This window comes from Bufo bufo, chromosome 6, assembly GCF_905171765.1.
Source record: "Bufo bufo chromosome 6, aBufBuf1.1, whole genome shotgun sequence".
Taxonomy (NCBI): Eukaryota; Metazoa; Chordata; class Amphibia; order Anura; family Bufonidae; genus Bufo; species Bufo bufo.
Genome location: NC_053394.1, coordinates 180744658 through 180763843, shown reverse-complemented (window position 1 = coordinate 180763843; position 19186 = coordinate 180744658). Strand labels below are relative to the sequence as shown.

General features: G+C 45.2%; 1 protein-coding gene across 2 annotated transcripts in view; it reads left to right on the top strand.

The window, feature by feature from the left end:
- Positions 1-19186, top strand: part of LOC121005090 (zinc finger protein 568-like) — a 92039-nt gene that overhangs the window by 24504 nt on the left and 48349 nt on the right. For both annotated transcript variants that reach the window (XM_040437629.1, XM_040437630.1), the window contains exons 3-5: positions 17245-17427; positions 17564-17642; positions 17761-17858. In XM_040437629.1, the coding sequence (XP_040293563.1) occupies positions 17245-17427; positions 17564-17642; positions 17761-17858 (360 nt within the window). The remainder of the gene's footprint in view (positions 1-17244; positions 17428-17563; positions 17643-17760; positions 17859-19186) is intronic.

Genomic DNA, 19186 nt, shown 5'->3' with positions numbered 1-19186 from the left:
ATAAAAGTGACTTCCACAGTGCCTGCCCCTTTAACAGTGACTTCCACAGTGCCCCCCCCCCTTTACAGTGACTTCCACAGTGCCCGCGCCTTTAACATTGACCACCCCTTTAACAGTAACCTTCATAGTGGCGCCCCTTTAACAGTGACCTCCACAGTACCCACACCTTTAACAGTGACCTCCGCAGTGCCTGCCCCTTTAACAGTGACCGCCACATTGCCCGTCCATTTAATAGTGACCGCCCCTTTAACAGTGACCTCCACAGTGCCCGTCCCTTTAACACTGACCTCCACAGTGCTCGCCCCTTTAACAGTGACCTCCACAGTGCCCGCCCCTTTAACAGTGACTTCCACAGTGCCTGCCCCTTTAACAGTGACTTCCACAGTGCCTGCCCCTTTAACAGTGACTTCCACAGTGCCTGCCCCTTTAACAGTGACTTCCACAGTGCCCCCCCCCCCTTTTACAGTGACTTCCACAGTGCCCGCCCCTTTAACATTGACCACCCCTTTAAAAGTGACCTCCACAGTACCCGCCCCTTTAACAGTGAACTACACAGCGCCCGTCCGTTTAATAGTGGCCCCTGCCCCCCATGCATGTAGCAGTATAAATATGCTGTCATATGACTGAATAAACCTGTGATCAGTTGTTATGGCAACCTGGAGTTGGACCTGCGAGCTTCTATTGGCTAATAAGGGACATGTGACCGTGTAAGTGGCAGTTCAGATTTAAGTGAAAGGTTTGCTGGCTTCTATTGGCTAATGCAGGTAATTTTTTGGGGAATATCTCAGGAACGGTAAGTCCAAGAGAGCTGAGACCCGGTGTAAAACCTTCCCGGACACCTGTTGTACCTGTGTGCCAAATTTGGTGAAGATCGGTCCAGTCGTTTGGTTGCGCATAAAGAACAGACAGACAGATGTCCAGACATTTTTATATATGTAAGAGATATATAAAGCTGAGTGTGTGTATATGTGTGTGTATGTATGTCTGCTAAAGGAATCCGCACCCTCGCATTTACAATCACGAAATTTGGTACACAGGTACATCAGGTGTCCGGGAAGGTTTTTTGACCGGGTCTCTGCTCTCGGCTCTCTAGGACGTACCGTTCCTGACATATTCCCAAAAAATGAATTAGCCAATAGAAGCTTGGTCACATGACCCTTATCAGCTAATAGAAGCTCGCAGGTCCTCCAGTCTCCACATACACCGTTTTACTCCGGGTTTCCATAACAACCCAGCCATTTATCTTCACTGCTATAGCTCAGCTTTAAAGGAAATCTGTCACCAGGATAATCGCTATTGAAGTAAAGGCATGGCCTAATAGCACTTAGTACCTTATTTCCAAATGTGCCTTTGTTCCAGCAATAGATGTTTTTATCCAATGAAAATCCAGTTTATTTGGTATGCAAATGAGCCGGTAAGGTGACCAGAGGGGCGTCACTCTTGCAGGAAGGAGCCCAGACACGCCCCCTGCCACAATGTGTCCACCCTCAAAAGACGAACTTAAAAACCTGCCTTCAGGTCCCGCAAAGCCACGCCCCTGATCCAGTTAGGCCACGCCCCTTCCACTCCTCAGCCGACAGGGATTAAAAATATGAGGTTAAAAATCAACTTCTGTCAGCTGCAGGGGTGGGAGGGAGGGTGACTTTCTCCTGCAGCTCACACTCAGACAGCACAGTGCTGCTGTCTTAGAGTGAGCTGTTCAAAAGGACACGCCCCCGATCCATTAAAAGACACTGTTAAGGGGACGGGCCCCTGTGGAGGTCACTGTCAAGGGGGTGGTGTGCTGTAAAACTCACTGTTAAAGGGGAAGGCTGCTGTAAAGGTCAAAGTTAAGGGGGTGTGCTGCTGTGGAGGTCCAATTTTAAAGGACTGGGGCACTGCGGGGGAAGGGGGTCAATGTTAAGGGGTGGGGTGCTGCGGAGGTCACTGTTATAATGTTTAGTGTTGATATCTTTTAACGACACACACAAACATTAAATGAAATAGATTATACCCGAGCGAAGCTGTGTGTATGTCCGCTAAAGGAATCCGAACCTTCGCATTCAGTCACGAAATTTGTCCGGGAAGGTTTTAGTTAAGGCTTAGGCCTCATGCACATGACCGTTGTGTGCATCCGTGGCCGTTGTGCCGTTTTCCGTTTTTTTTCGCGGACCCATTGACTTTCAATGGGTCCGTGGAAAAAACGGAAAATGCACCGTTTGGCAGCCGCATCCGTGAGCCGTGTTTCCTGGCCGTGAAAAAAATATGACCTGTCCTATTTTTTTCACGGCCAACGGTTCACGGACCCATTCAAGTCAATGGGTCCGTGAAAGAACACGGATGCACACAAGATTGGCATCCGTGTCCGTGATCCGTGGCCGTAGGTTAGTTTTTATACAGACGGATCAAAGCTGAGTTTTCACTTCGTGAAAACTCAGAACCGACAGTATATTCTAACACAGAAGCGTTCCCATGGTGATGGGGACGCTTCTAGTTAGAATACACTACAAACTGTGTACAAGACTGCCCCCTGCTGCCTGGCAGCATCCGATCTCTTACAGGGGGCCGTGATCAGCACAATTAACCCCTTCAGGTGCGGCACCTGAAGGGGTTAATTGTGCTGATCACGGCCCCCTGTAAGAGATCAGGGCTGCCAGGCAGCAGGGGGCAGACCCCCCCCCCCTCCCCAGTTTGAATATCATTGGTGGCCAGTGCGGCCCCCCCCTCCCTCTATTGTAATAATTCGTTGGTGGCACAGTGTGCGCCCCTCCCATCCCTCCATCTACTGTAATAATTAGTTGGTGGCACAGTGTGCGCCCCCCATCGGCCCCCCCTCCCTCTATAGCATTAACAACATTGGTGGCCAGTGTGCGGCCTCCCATCTCCCCCCCCCCCCCCCCCCCCCCCCCGAAAATTGGTGGCAGCGGAGTTCCGATCGGAGTCCCAGTTTAATCGCTGGGGCTCCGATCGGTAACCATGGCAACCGGGACGCTACTACAGTCCTGGTTGCCATGGCTACTTAGCAATAGTACAATAGTAGAAGATTCATACTTACCTGCTGCTGGCTGCTGCTGCGATGTTCGTGTCCGGCCGGGAGCTCCACCTACTGGTAAGTGACAGGTCTGTGCGGCGCATTGCTAAATGAACTGTCACTTACTAGTAGGAGGAGCTCCCGCCCGGACACGAACATCGCAGATCCCAGGTAAGTATGAATCTTTTACTATTGTACTATTGCTAGTAACCCGCTGCCACCAATGATCGGGGGGGGGGGGGGGGGGAGATGGGAGGCCGCACACTGGCCACCAATGTTGTTAATGCTATAGAGCAGGGGTCTCCAAACCCCGGCCCGCGGGCCACAACCGGCCCGCTTGTGCGTTCGATCCGGCCCGCCCGCAGCTGACAGGTTGCAGGAACGAAAGCCGCACAACCGCCCATGCTGTCACGCTGTGCTTTTTGATTGGCTGCTGGGACCGCCGATGTCCCGGCAACCAGTGACGTCACAGGTGCGGCACCTCCCCTCTTCCCGCCCGCTGTTTGAAATAACAAATCCACGTGTGTAGCAGCGGGCGGGAGTCGGGACTCAGGAGTCCAAGAAGAAAAAAAAAAGAAGAGGAGCAGAAGCCGGCTACAGCGGAGGCAAGTGTTGCACAACGCTGATGGGGACACAATGGGGAACGCTGACATTGCTGTGCTGCGCTGATGGGGACACAAGCTGCTGAGGACACATACTGATGGGGATATTGCTGTGCTGCTGGGGACACTGCTGATGGGGACTTTGCTGTGCTGATGGGGACATTGCTGTTCTGATGGGGACACCGTTGATGAGGACACGGGTGTCCCCATCAATGGTGTCCCCATCAGCACAGCAATGTCCCCATCAGAGGTGTCCCCATCAGCGATGATGGGCACACTGCTGATGGGGACATTGCTGGGGACACCGCTGTTTGGCACACTGCTGATGGGGACATGGGTGTCCACATCAATGGTGTCCCCATCAGGATAGCAATGTCCCCATCAGCGGTAACCCCATAATCGATGTCCCCATCAGCACAGCAATGTCCCCATCAGAGGTGTCCCCATCAGCGGTGATGGGGACACATGCTGCTGGGGACACCGCTGACAGGGACATTGCTGTGCTGATGGGGATGTTGCGGTGGACACTGCTGATGGGGACATTGCTGTTCTGATGGGACATTGCTGGGGACACCGCTGATGGGGACATGGGTATCCCCATCAGCGGTGACCCATCATCGGTTTCCACATCAGCACAGCGGCGTCCCCATCAGCAATGATGGGGACGCTGCTAATGTGGAAACTGCTGATGTGAACATTGCTGTGCTGATGGGGACATTGCTGAGGACACCGCTGATTGGCACACTGCTGATGGGGACAAAGGTGTCCCCATCAATGGTGTCCCCATCAGTACAGCAATGTCCCCATCAGCGTCCCCATTCTGATGGGGACATTGCTGTTCTGATGGGGACACCACTGATAGGGACACGGGTGTCCCCATCAACCGCGTCCCCAAAGGCAGTGTCCCCATCAGTGGTTTCCCCATCAGCTGCTAATGGGGACTCCGCTGATGGGGACATTGCTGTTCTGATGGGGACATCATTAATGGGGACATTGCTGTGCTGATGCTGACATTGCTGTTCTGATGGGGACATTGCTGTGCTGATGGGGACACCGCTGATGGGGACATTGCTGTGCTGATGGGGACATTGCTGTGCTGATGGGGACATTGCTGTGCTGATGGGGACATTGCTGTGCTGATGGGGACATTGCTGTGCTGATGGGGACATTGTTGTGCTGATGCTGACATTGCTGTGCTGATGCTGACATTGCTGTGCTGATGCTGACATTGCTGTGCTGATGCTGACATTGCTGTGCTGATGGGGACATTGCTGTGCTGATGGGGACATTGCTGTGCTGATGGGGACATTGCTGTGCTGATGGGGACATTGCTGTGCTGATGGGGACATTGCTGTGCTGATGGGGACATTGCTGTGCTGATGGGGACATTTTTGTGCTGATGGGGACACCGCTGATAGGGACACGGGTGTCTTTGCGTTGTTTTGCTAAAGTTTTTTCTCTTTTGTTCTCAGTCATATCATGCTGATTACAAAAACGATCCATGTAAAATATATACATTTAATTTAATACATAACTGATTTTTTTTTCCGGCCCCCGAATACTTGTAAAATCTTCAATGTGGCCCTCCTGTTGAAAAGTTTGGAGACCCCTGCTATAGAGGGAGGGGGGGCCAATGGGGGGCGCACACTGTGCCACCAACGATTTATTACAATAGAGGGAGGAAGGGGGGGGGGGGCGCACACTGTGCCACCAACGAATTATTACAATAGAGGGAGGAAGGGGGGGGCACACTGTGCCACCAACGATTTATTACAATAGAGGGAGGAAGGGGGGGGGGGCCGCACTGGCCACCAATGATATTCAAACTGGGGAGGGGGGGGGGGGTCTGCCCCCTGCTGCCTGGCAGCCCTGATCTCTTACAGGGGGATATGATAGTACAATTAACCCCTTCAGGTGCGGCACCTGAGGGGTTAATTGTGCTGATCACGGCCCCCTGTAAGAGATCGGATGCTGCTAGGCAGCAGGGGGCAGTCATGTACACAGTTTGTAGTATATTCTAACTAGAAGCGTCCCCATCACCATGGGAACGCCTCTGTGTTAGAATATACTGTCGGAAATGAGGTTTCACGATCTAACTCATATCCAACAGTATATTCTAACATAGAGGCGTTCCCATGGTGATGGGGACGCTTCAAGTTAAAATATACCATCGGATTGGAGAAAACTCCGATCTGATGGTATAAAAGGGACTCCGGACTTTACATTGAAAGTCAATGGGGACGGATCCGTTTGAAATGGCACCATATTGTGTCAACGTCAAACGGATCCGTCCCCATTGACTTGCATTGTAATTCAGGACGGATCCGTTTGGCTCCGCACGGCCAGGCGGACACCAAAATGACTTTTTTTTCATGTCCGTGGATCCGCCAAAAATCAAGGAAGACCCACGGACGAAAAAACGGTCACGGATCACGGACCTACGGACCCTGTTTTTGCGGACCGTGAAAAAAAACGTTCGTGTGCATGAGGCCTTATACCTAGTTTTCTCTCTAGGAGAGAACTGCCAATCATCAGCAGATGGGCGGGAAAACAGAAGATTATGAATAACCATGACTCTTCTCAGGTAGATTTGACTCTTTTCAAGGCCTTGGCTGCAATGGTTATGATGCTGGTTCTCAGCAACCACTTACTTGTAGCTGATGAGTGACACACCGCTGAAATCAGGATTTCTGTCACTAATTTATGCACTCAGTACGGTCAGCATAAAGTTGATGACAGGTTCCCTTTAACATATTAAAATAGCCTTTAATGCACATCTGGTGCAAAGTGAAAATTAAAATTTTTGCACAGATGTGCCATTTCAGTGCCTGTTATATTGTGCCCAGCATATGCCAGTGTGAAAAGTCAGCCCTCTCATTATTATGCTGTGCTTTCTGGTTTTAAGATCACCCTACATGTGACCATAATCATTTGTCTGGACAGACGACAGTAAAGGAGAACCATGCGTATTTTATGTCTAATGTGATCTACACAGCTTGTGCTGACAACTGTAGAGGCATAAATGGAACCTCTGAAGTGACAACAATTTGGAAACCAGAGAGTTGCAAAAAGGGATGATTATTGGCTTTTGGGCCAAAGGTGGCAGTATTTCTGAAACTGCGCAGTTTGTGAACTGTTCGCCTGCTGTTGTGGTAAAAGTGTATAATGAATGTACAAATGGCGCCATTGTGAAAAAGCAGTGTGGAAACTGCAAAGTTCAGTGAACCCTGCTGTGTATGGGGCTCCAAGGAAGACAGATGGTCACGGAACCTCTGCTAATGAAGTTGCATTGGCAGAAAGGTCTTCAATTTTTACTTCAGTATCGGAATTGGACCTTCGCTTATTGGCAATAGGATTGCCTCCTCCTAGGAGTCACATTTCCTGCTTCATCGAATGGATGGATTTTAGTGTGTCAGATGAGAAACATCAGAGAACAAACACCTTGCTACCGTTGCTGGAAAAACGCAATCTGGTGGTGGCAGTATTGTGGTCTGGGGAATGTTTTCATGGCATTCTCTAGACCAACTCATCCATGTGGAAGGCCCTCGCAACTGATCTGGGCATGAATCCCTGCTTGCAGATCACGTACACCCATACATGCATTGGCCACTAAGAGGTAAAACACCAGGGGCCTTGCTGTCCGTAAATGCTTTGTTTGCTGCAATGGCTATATATACGGGGCTCATCCTTAACCCCTTAGTGACTGCCAATACACTTTTTTACAGTGTTCACTAAGGAGCCTTTGGCTAGGCCACCGCCTTTTTATGGTGGCCTAGTCTAAGTGCTGCACAAGTCTCTCATGCAGTGGAGAGCAGGGGAACGGCTCTCACATGAGAGTCAGGCTTCTACTCTAATGGCCCAGATGCACAATAGTGCCAATCTGGGTCGTATAACCTCTTAGATGCCGCTGTCAGTAACGACTGTGGCAAGTAAGTGGTTTAGGTGGGGGGAGCTCCGTTTCCCATTAGCACCCTGTGAATGAGATTGTGGGGTGCTGATCTCTTCACATGGCAGCTTTGGACCGAATGAAGGCCTGCAATGTAAGTCTAGCAAGTTGTCTCTCTGGCATAGCCAGCTGGTGACTGTGATTATAGCACTGACTGTATAATACATTCAATGTACTGCATAATCACTTTAAAAAGGTTTTCCAAGATTTGGATAGGTCATCAGTATCTGATTAGTGGGGGTCTGACACCCCACCCCCGACGATCAGCTGTTTGAAAAGGCAGCAGTTCTCCTGTGACCACCGCATCTTTCTGTCTGCCCTTCGTAGTTCATGTGTCATGTGACCTAGGAGCAGCTCAGCTCCATTCAAGTAAATGGGTCTGATCGCAATACCAAGCACAGCCTCTATACAATGTATGGAGCTGTGCTTGGTAAGCTGTGAGAAGGCAGACCCCACGATCAGATACTGATTACTTATCCTAAGGATAGGTCATCAGTATGAAAATCTCAGAAAACCTTTTTTAATGTATCATACAAGTGAGGAAAATGTTGCCTGTAAACTGTTAAAAAATAGTAAATGGTTAACAAAAGTAAAAAATTAAATTCCAAGGGAATTTTTTTTAATGTGTGTATATATAATCTTCCATTGAAAATTTAAATCCTCTCCACATATTTGTTATTGCTGCATCCATAATGACCCACACTACACAATTATCAGTCCGTTAAGAAAACAATAAAATAAAACAATTATTATAATTGCTGTTTTTTTGCTTATTCACCACCAAAAATTAAGTTAAAAGCTATCAAAAAGTGTTATGTAACCCAAAATAATACCAATTAAAAGTACAAGTTGTCCTGCAAAAATCAAGCTCTCACGCAGCTCGTAGAAAGAATATTTAAAAAGTTATGGGTCTTGAAAGGCTGTGAAGCAAAAATATAGTATTTTATTGTGCAAAAGTAGTAAAGATTAACATAAAATCTCTGTTGCAGTATTGCTATTTTTTTCCATCTCCCCCTTAGATAGAGTTAATAAAAATTAATCAGTTAGTTATGTGTACCCCAAAATGGTGCCATTAAAAACTACAACTTGTGGAATGCAACAATGAAAAAAAATTGATCAATATGGCCTAAAACAGGCTGGTCACTAAGGTTATTTGCACACTAGCATTTATGATCTGGCAGGCTTTTTTTTTGGCAGGGAACAGCATTCTGGATCTCTCTGCATAAACATCCCTATCTGGCCCCTTTAATTATAATGGGACTGGTGGAGATCCAGCTGCAATCCGGCATATATACAGAGAATTGCGCAAAGGTTTTATTTCGGTCGATTCTCAGCATATATGCCGGGTTGCAGCTGGATATCTGCCATTCCCCATTATAGTTATTGGGGCTGGACGGGACTTTCAAGTTGGCAGCAATGCCAGAATGCAGAGAGATCCAGCATGCTGTTCTCTGCCGCCACAGCCTAACAGATCCTAAACGCTACTTAAGACTTTAAACGTGGTGCTCGCAGAGGAGCGGGCGCTATAGCTGGTGTGAGACAGCTCCCATTACAGACTTTTAACTCTTCATATGCCATGGTCAATTGTGACAACACCTGAGTGGTCAATAAAAGGGAATGTACCATCGGAAAATGACCTATTGTTTAAATTACTTTTACATGTTAAACATTTTTTTTTAGCATTTTTGGTGAGCTTTTTAAAAAAAACTATTTTCATGTGACGGTCTTAAAAAACGTATATAATCCTGCAATTTTTACACTGGTCACTAGGCCTAAAATGTGTGGACAGAAGATGATGCCGTTGACTTATATGGAAGAGTTTTTAAGGCATGCTCTGTGACCTTTGCATAGGTCAGGAAAGAGATGACAAGGAGTGATAATACCTATTGTGAACAGTGTATCCTGTGTTATCTATATAGAGATGTTACTTGTCATTGTGATTCTGCTTGTGATGATAATAGCTACTGAAAAGTTACCTGTACACCCTTCAAGATTGCGGTAACCATTCAGTTGACAGCCTGGGATTTTTTGAAGGCTTTCAAGGCCTGCCAAAATAAAGTTCATATTAAGCCCTGACTCAAATTTGGCTTAATAGGAAGATAGTGCTGTTGCCATAGACTGCAATCATGTTTGATTGCAGTCTATGGTATAAGCAATGATCACATATTCATATCCCCTAAAAATTAATGTAAACAGAATTAAACAAAAAAATTCAAATAACTTTCTCCTCCTTTTGTTATTTTACAAATAGTATCTCTAGTATCGCCACATCAAAAAATGCCTAAACTATTAAAATATAAAAGGATTTGTCCCACACAGTGAGTGCAGTAATGCAATAAAAAAAAAAATCAAAACGCCCTTTTCCAGGACTTCCTCCATGACAGCACCACATGGAGGATGTCTCCCCGGCCACTATTGGGACAGAAACAGAGAGAGGTTAAAAGTTCCCCCCACCCCACACACACCAGTGTTTTTCCTGTCCCAATAATGGACGGGGCAGAGATGAGGAATTTTTGAACCGGGGGGAGGCCGGGATCAGGGGGCATGTTCCTCTCCTTCCTCCCCTTGATGCCCGGCTAGAAACCTAAACTGGGGGTCCCTTAGCTTCCCCAGCCCTTCCGGTACCTGACAGCCAAGTGGCTGATATCAAGGTAGGAATATACAGCCGCGGGCGGGGGGGGATCGGTAGCGGCAACCCTGGTGGGGCTCTGGGCTCCAGACTTGCTCCTCTTCATCGCGCTGCAATTGCTAAGGGCCTCACGAGTCTGGAACGCAGTGCGTCTGGCGTCACTTCTGCCAAGGTAAGGGCAGCCGGAAGTAAGATGGAGGTGCCCATAGTGGTTTCCTCCAGCGGCTGGAACGCAAGTGCGCTCCACACAAGGCACCCGGAAACAAGATGGCGGCGCCCTACAGCGGTTTTGATGGCATGGGGCGCTTGAGGTCTGGCTTACCGGCCTCGTGTTCCATCCGGTTGACTCTCTTAGGATGAGTCCCGGAAAGGAAGAGGAGGAGCTTCGCGGCAACACGAGGGGTAAGTGCCGAGGGCATTTAAACCAGAGGGGGCTTAGAAGCAGGGTCTTTACATTATGGATTCCTCCAGTTCTATTAGGAGAGAGCAATCCCAAGAGCCTCCTGTCCAGGGTCATGTAAGTAGAAAACCAAACTTGGTTTAAAAAACGGACCTTAGAGCAATTATAAGGGAAGAAGTAAAAGCATCTGTGACATCCCTTGTACCCCCTCCAAATATCGGTCATACTCTGAGAGCTAAGAGACCTAGAGAGGTCTTAAATTCCGACTCAGAGGATATGAAGGTACAATATACTCAGTCGGACGAAGGAGATGAAGAAGAAATTCTTTACCCTATGATGAGCAGTGGAAATACTGCTTCTCATCAAATGATATGGATTCTCTTCTCACTGCCATTCGGGAAACTATGGACATAGAAGACTAACAACAAAAAAGATCCGTTCAGGATGAAATGTTTGCAGGCTTAATAGCAAAAAAGAGAAAAATTTTCCCTATAAATTCTAGTCTAAAACAGATGATTTTAGAAGAATGGGAAGATGTGGAAAAAAGACTTTTTATTCATAAGGAATTTAAGAATCGTCTAGCCTGTAATAAACAGGAGACAAAATTGTGGGAAGATATCTCAAAAACAGATATTCCTGTGGCCAGGGTGGCTAGAAAAACGGCTATTCCCTTTGAAGATTCATCACCGTTAAAAGAACCAATGGATCGAAAGGCGGACGGTCTCTTGAGAAAAACGTGGGAGACATCGGCAGCCTTAGTCTCGACTAACATTGCCGCTATTTTCCCAGTTGGAAAACCATGTAAAAATGGGGACTCCCAGGGAGGATATATTGGAATCTATTCCTCTCCTAAAAATGGTGACTGCGTTCATAGCGGATTCATCGGCAGAGTCAGTCAGGTTTGCAGAAAAAACTGAGCTCTTCTAAATACGGCAAGAAGAGCCTTATGACTAAAAAATTGGTCGGGCGACCTGGCGTCTAAAAATAAATTATGCGCAATTCCCTGCTATGGGGCCTATGTTTTTGGCCCGGTATTGGACAATATCCTTGAAAAGGCCTCGGACAAAATGGCTTTCCGGAAGGAAAGCCCAAAAAAAGTTTTTTTCATAGGAAGTTCCAACAAAAAAATCAAACATATAAAGACAAGGGAAAATCGGGAAAATGGTCCTATCCGAAAGGAGGAAAAGAGAGGGTTTTTTTACTTAACCCCCACACCTCCCAAAACAAACAATGATGCCAAGCCGGTGGGGGGAAGACTAAAATTCTTTCTCCCAGCATGGCGCCAGATAACTCAGAACCCGTGGGCGCTACAAATCATACAGGAAGGCTACACAATAGAACTTTTGTCAATTCCTCAACAAAAAATATTTGCTTACCTGGTACTGAGAAAATGCAATTCTAAGAAATGTGATAGAAGATGTCACAAAATAAAAAAATCTAGGTGCGCTATTCAAGTCCCAAAACATCAGGAAGGCAAAGGGTATTACTCAAGACTGTTCAGGACCATAATAAATCTGAAACCTCTGAACAAATCAATTAAATATTGAGTCTCTACAGCATGATTTTTTATTGGGCAGAGGGAAAAATCCTATCAATTTCAGCGGTTCACCTAAAAGGGTCAAGAAATCAATCGGCAGATTTTCTCTGCAGTCATTACCTAGACCCAAGCGAGTGTTCCCTAAACAAACAGGTTTTCCTGGATTTGACAACGAAGTGGGGACATCCCGAAATAGACCTTTTTGCCACAGGGGAAAATACTCAAATACCTTCTTCTTCCGGGACCCAGCAGACCATCCGACGCTTTGTCCCAGAGATAGGATATATAGCTGGTCTATGCTTTTTCCCCCTTCCCTCTAATTCCGGCTATTCTGAGGAAAATCAGTATGGGGTCATCAAAAGTAATTTTAATAGCCCGGTTCTGGCCAAAACAAGCGTGGTTTTCTGTCCTAAACTCGTTGGCCTTGGAAGATCCGATAACGCTTCCCCTGAGACCAGATCTGCTGTCTCAGGATCCAATTTGGAACCCGGAAATAGGCAGGCTAAAGTTAACCATGTGGATTTTGAAGGAGACTTATTAAAATTACAAGGGTTTTTGGACAATGTATTATCAACCCTTCAAAAAGGCCATAAACAAGTAACCACTGCCATCTATAATAACATTTTGGAAAAATTCTGTTCATGGATAGCATTGAGAAACGGAAATCCGGTGCTTCCGGATTCAGGGAAATTCTGAACTTTCTACAAGATAGCTTTAATAGGGGTCTTAGACCAAGCACTCTAAAAGTTCAGATAGCAGCCTTGAGCTGGTTTCTAAACTATTCTCTGGCAGAAAATAGATGGATAAGCAGGTTTATAAAAGCAACCACACGGATCAGGCCAACTCTGAAATCCTCAGTCCCACCTTGGGACCTAACTATAGTTCTCAATGGTTTAATAAAGGACCCCTTTGAACCTATGCAAGCTCTTTGAAACCTCCATCTCAAAAAACTGCCTTTCTGGTAGCGATAACATTGGCCCGCAGGTTAGGTGAAATTCAAGCTTTAAAGGGGTTAGCCACTTTCTGGCTACTTGTGCCCAATGTGTTTGTAACATGATTATATGTCATTTACTAATATAGTCTTTGTTGAAATTCTGCACCACTTTCTAGATTTCATAAGGTATTCTCCCTTGTTTGCCAATTCTTTTGTTCTGTCCATACAGAGGTCATGTCCATAAGATGGCTGCTGATGGAGGGTCATGTCACCAGGCAAATCACCTCCATGTGATGTCCTCTGCATTCAAATACACTGCACCTGCAGCAAGCTCTCAACAGAATTAGTGCAGGTGCAGTGTATTTGAACTGAAGAAACATCACATGGAGGTGATTTGCCTGGTCACATGACCCTCCATCAGTGGCCATTTTATGGACATGACCTGTGTGTGGACAGCACAAAAGACTTGGCAAACAAGGGAGCATACCTTATGAAATATAGAAAATGGTGCAGAATTTCAACAACGACTATATTAGTAAGTGTCATATAATCATCGCACAAACACATTGGTTAACAGGAACTAGGAAGTGGCCAACCCCTTTAACCACCCAAGAACCTTACCTTAAAATTTTAAATGATAGGGTCATTTTTAGACTAGATACAACCTTCTTACCAAAGGTAGTTTCTGCGTTCCATCTAAATCAGGAAATTATATTGCCTACCTTTTGTGCGGATCCAATAAATGACGGGGAAAAAAGCTTCCACTTGCTAGATGTCAGGCATTCTCTTCTGATCTATTTAGTAGCTGCCAGTGGATTTAGGCAGGACACTAATCTGTTCATACAATTTGACGGCCGAAGCAAGGGCAAGAAAACGTTAGCCGGGTGGATAAAAACGACAATTGAGGATTCCTACCAGTTGCAGGGAATATCCTGTTCTCAAGATATCGGAGCCCATTCCACCGGAGCAGTTGCAGCTTCATGGGCAGAACATGCAGAAGCCTCTATTGACCAGATTTGCAAGGTGCTACGTGGTCGAATTCTCATACCTTTTGCAAACACTATAGATTAGATATTGCAGGAAACCATGACCAGAGGTTTGGACGGAAAGTTCTCCAAGCTGTAGTCCCTCCCTAAGTCTATATATTAATCTAGTATTACTCCATGTGGTGCTGTCATGGAGGACGTCCTGGATAGTAAGAATTAGTCTTACTGGTAATTGTATTTCCAGAAGTCCAACATGACAGCACCTGGAGTTCCCTCCCTAATTTCCCTTTAGGGTATTATTTAAAGGGGTTTCGGTAGATATCCATTATTGGGTGATAATTTAAAAGACACTGGTGTGTGTGGGGTGGGGGGAACTTTTAACCTCTCTGTTTCCTGTCCCAATAGTGGGCGGAGATACATCCTCCATGTGATGCTGTCATGTCGGACTCCTGGAAATACAATTACTGGTAAGACTAATTCTTACTTTTTTGGTTGCTTCACCTCCCACAATTTTTTTTATAAAAAGTGATCAAAAATTCATACATATCCCTAAATTGTATCAATAAAAACTAAAGCTTGCCTCACAAAAATATCCCTTACACTGCTCTGTGGATGAGACTGTAAAAAAAGGTATGGATATCAGAACATGGCAAAGAAAACTTGTTTTCCCAACATTTTTAAAAGTATTAAAGGGAATCTGTCACCTATTTTGAGAATATAAAACTGTTAACATAGCAATGTTCAATAAAGTACCTTCATTCCTGCATATGTCTTTTTTCTTTTATTCAAGTTTTCATTTAGATCAAAAAGCGATTGTTCTGATATGCTAATTAAGCTTCAAGGTGCCCAGAGGGGCGTTATTACTCTGCTCTAGTGCCCAGTAACGCCCCCCTGCAGTGCTCAGCCCGCCTTTCTTCCAAGCCCAGCACGCCTCCTCAGAAATAAATTTACTCCCACATCCTTGCCGAACGGCGCCGCCCCCTCCGCTACGTCATGTAATTTATTCACCCCACGGTCCTTGCGTCCTCCTTTCTTGCCCTCCGAAATCTCGCGCAGCCGCAGTATCGCTGACTGCCTGCGCCTGTACGATACTCCGGCTCCTGAGGGCAACAGCCTCAATAGTGTGACTGGGCATGCGCCGAGCCCAGTGACGTAATCAGAGCGCTGTTGCCTCAAGAGCCGGAGTATCGTACAGGCGCAGGCAGTCAGCGATACTGCGGCTGCGCGAGATTTCGGAGGGCAAGAAAGGAGGACGCAAGGATCGTGGGGTGAATAAATTACATGACGTAGCGGAGGGGGCGGCGCCGTTCGGCAAGGATGTAGGAGTAAATTTATTTCTGAGGAGGCGTGCTGGGCTTGGAAGAAAGGCGGGCTGGGCACTGCAGGGGGGCGTTACTGGGCACTAGAGCAGAGTAATAACGCCCCTCTGGGCACCTTGAAGCCTAATTAGCATATCAGAAAAATCGCTTTTTGATCTAAATGAAAACTTGAATAAAAGAAAGAAGACACATGCAGGAATGAAGGTACTTTATTGCACATTGCTATGTTAACAGTTTTATATGCTCAAAATAGGTGACAGATTCACTTTAAAACATTAGAAAATCAGTATAAATTTGGTATAACTGTACCTGCTGAATAAAGGTAATGTCATTTTTATAGCAGAGTGAACTCTGTAAAAATGAAACCTGTAAAACAATTACACACTGGTTTTTTTTTGTCCCAATTTCAACCCAAATTTTTCTAGCTTTCTAATACATTGTGAAATATTAAATGGCGCCATTAGAAAAAAAAATTGTCCCACAGAAAACAAGCCCTTTTATTGCATGAAAGGCTGACTTTTGCAGTCAAGTGTAATCTAAGAGGTAGAAATACTGCTCATTGTTAAAGAGGACCTCCTGTGACGCTCTGCGCTGTGATTGGACAGCGCTACAGCCAGGGGAGAAGGAGACGCCCACAGAGAAAGACTGCGTCTCCTCCCCATTGCTCCGATGCTCAGTATTATCATACTGAGCGCGAAATTTGTGGGGTGCCATAACGGGGCGCAGGGGCGCTATCTTAAAAAAACCAGCCAGGGTGGTACCCCGCATGTACAGATATTTATCTCACTTACTACAAACCCATGAAAGGTCCTCTTTAAGGTAGAGTCTGTCTAGGCATGCAGTCTGTGGCTATGTGAATGGAAAAATTTATATTTATATAAAAAAAGTTATGGCTCTTGAAAGGCAGGGAGGAAACGGTGAAAGTGAAAAAATAAAAATTGGCTGCGGCAGGAAGGGGTTATCTGTGGCTTTTTGATATGTGAGGAAGGCCATACTAGACTTCTTGTCACTCCTTGAATAGAATGACAAACAGTAGTGTTCAGTGATGAAAGCAGGTTTTGCCTTGCTACTAATGATGACTGCATTAGTGTTCGAGGAGGGCTGGAGAGCGCTTGCTGTCATAATTTGTAGTGTGGAGACACACAGGACTATATATAATCTATATAGATATCTATCTTTTGTACATTAATGCTTCTTCTGTGCTCTATAAATATTCACTGCATGCTAAAGCGTCATGGTGTGAAGCAACATTAGATACAATGTCCGTTTCTGTCTAGTATTTGTGGAGGAAGGGAACAATGACCAGTCTAGTATGTCCAGGACATTTTAGTATGTAACCGGCCTAACTGCCTTTTTGACTCAGGAGATGTAAGGTTCCAAGATAACACCTGCCCACAGACTACCCAAGCTTACACAATGTGTTCTTCAGGGTTAGTGCATCTCCCCTGGCCAGCCTAAATCACCAGATTTTTCCCCCAAGCCAAAATAAAGGGTGCAGCATGTTGATTGTGTGATCATTGTCCAAGTACCACCAGCAGTTTATACTTTGTCAATCTCATCTCAATCGCATTAACTTTTCCAGGTGTTCTTTTTATACATTTTCCAGTAGTGTATTTGATGGTGTAGTTGAGGGTAATACCCTTTAGAGGTATGTTAGACCTCTAAAAAAAAATATTCATTTTATTGTCTATTCTGTTTTAAACAATATAATACCAAAAAAAATCTTAATTTGAGCATAATATAGGGACATGGAAAAGTAAGGGCTTTTGAGAATGTGTTATGACTTCACTTTTTCATGACACAAAGTACAACTAAGCAAATACAGTTTAGAAGGCTTCAGACCTCTTCATGGTATTTTCTATTTTGATTATCAACATACAGGACTGTATAATCATGAAGAAAGCAGATCAGTGTGTCTCACACAATAAACGTGGATCTGGAGGATGGAGCAAGACTCAGAACCAAATAACAGTGCGTCTACCTCACTCACTAATGCATGAAAGGAACAATGATGAAAAGATCTTGGCACTCACATACAAGATCATTCATCTGCTGACTGGAGAGGTGGGTATTGCTGGGACATTACGAGGAAAGACCAAAAGGTGGTGTCTGGATAATGAATGTATGATATTAGGCACATTGTGTGCGTGGCAGACTTCTATAAGGTGTCAGGGTGTCACTGTCTTATTTGTTTGTTCAGGACTGGAAATATTTAAAAGTTCAGAGGGATCAATACAGGGATCTCATGATCGAGAATCATCAGCCCTTCAAATCACAGGGTAAGAGGAGATGCAGGCGAGGAGGGCAGTTTTGGGGGTCACCTAGGTACACCCATTATCTAATCATTCCATAAAATTAATTTGTTCACGCTATCTGTGTGGTTATGTTTCCTAACAGATGATTCCAGTAACAGAAATACACCAGAGAGAAGTCCCAGTCCTATGTATTCCCAGAAATATGATGAAGATAATAGTGACAACCCTCCTGAACTTAAGGTAGGTAAAGCCGAGGTTAAATGGTGAAAGTAAATCTAAACTTTTAGAACAAATAAAAATGAAAATTGGAGGGCACTCGAATATCAGGAGGTCAAATGGAGATTAGACACATTTATTGGAATAAAAAAAAACTATTTGCTAGAATAAAAAAAAAAGGCTATGCGGTCTTTACAAAACACCAGACTGTGATCTCAATAGTACTGATACCCTATTTCAGTGAGATCCTTCTGTGAATCCCTGTGTGGATGGTCCATGCGGATATCAATGCTCCCCCCTTGATATGGGGTAGAATCGTATTGCTATGATGAGCACTATCTCCACCTGGAGCATCACCTCAGTGATAATCGCAGAGGATAATTGGATTGCAATAAATTAACACTAGTATACAATATAGCACAAATGAAAATAGACAAAAAATAGAAATATGATAAGAATGGTAATTTGGAGAATAAAAACAGATGTCTATTCAGGATTCCTCCAAATGATCATGTGGATGACAAGTCCCGCTGCAATGCAATATACCGTAATAATTCTTCCAAATTGTGAATAGAATATAAATAGGATTAAAAATGGAATCCTCCTAAATGCAGTACATTAATCCCCTTCAGTGAGGGTAGACCAATATCTCTTGATTCACTAAATTAACAGGGGTATGCATGTACTGTCCAGACCTCTCCTGCGGTCTCTCTGTGTATTGCCGCAATTAAATTGTAAGTAATGCCGTTTTGGTATAATCATTCATCAGCAAGTACTGCCACATACACCAATAGATCTATTAATCTGTATGTTTGCCACAAGGGCTACATTACCCTCCGATGGACTTGGTAGGATAGTGCCGGCTTGTATGTGTCTCCCAGTTGATAGTGTGCGCTCCGGTCGGCGTCCCACGTGTGCTGGGATCTCCATTCTTTTCTTTACTGCGCTGTCTGTAATTCAAGGATGGTCGTCCCCAATCCTAGTCAGGTTGCTATCTTGGTACATTCCAATAATTAAATTTTCGGTATGTACTGTCTTGAATTCATATATTGTCAATACAAACGCGTTTCGGGACTACGGTCCCTTCCTCAGTGGTAGACAGTATACTGATGCTAGTACCTTTTTATAGCAAAGCTGGCATTACAGGGAGGAAAAAACTCGGAAGGGCATAATATATGGAGCGGATTTCAATGGATCGGCAGGTAGTCATACTCCGGAATAATTTTGCAGAGACTATGCGTCTCTCATGCGTCTTTTATGCGGTATGCATTCAATATGTATAAACATAATAAATAGATGGATAAAGGAATAGACCTACGCATATATTAATATTAGTCCATATGTTTCATTCT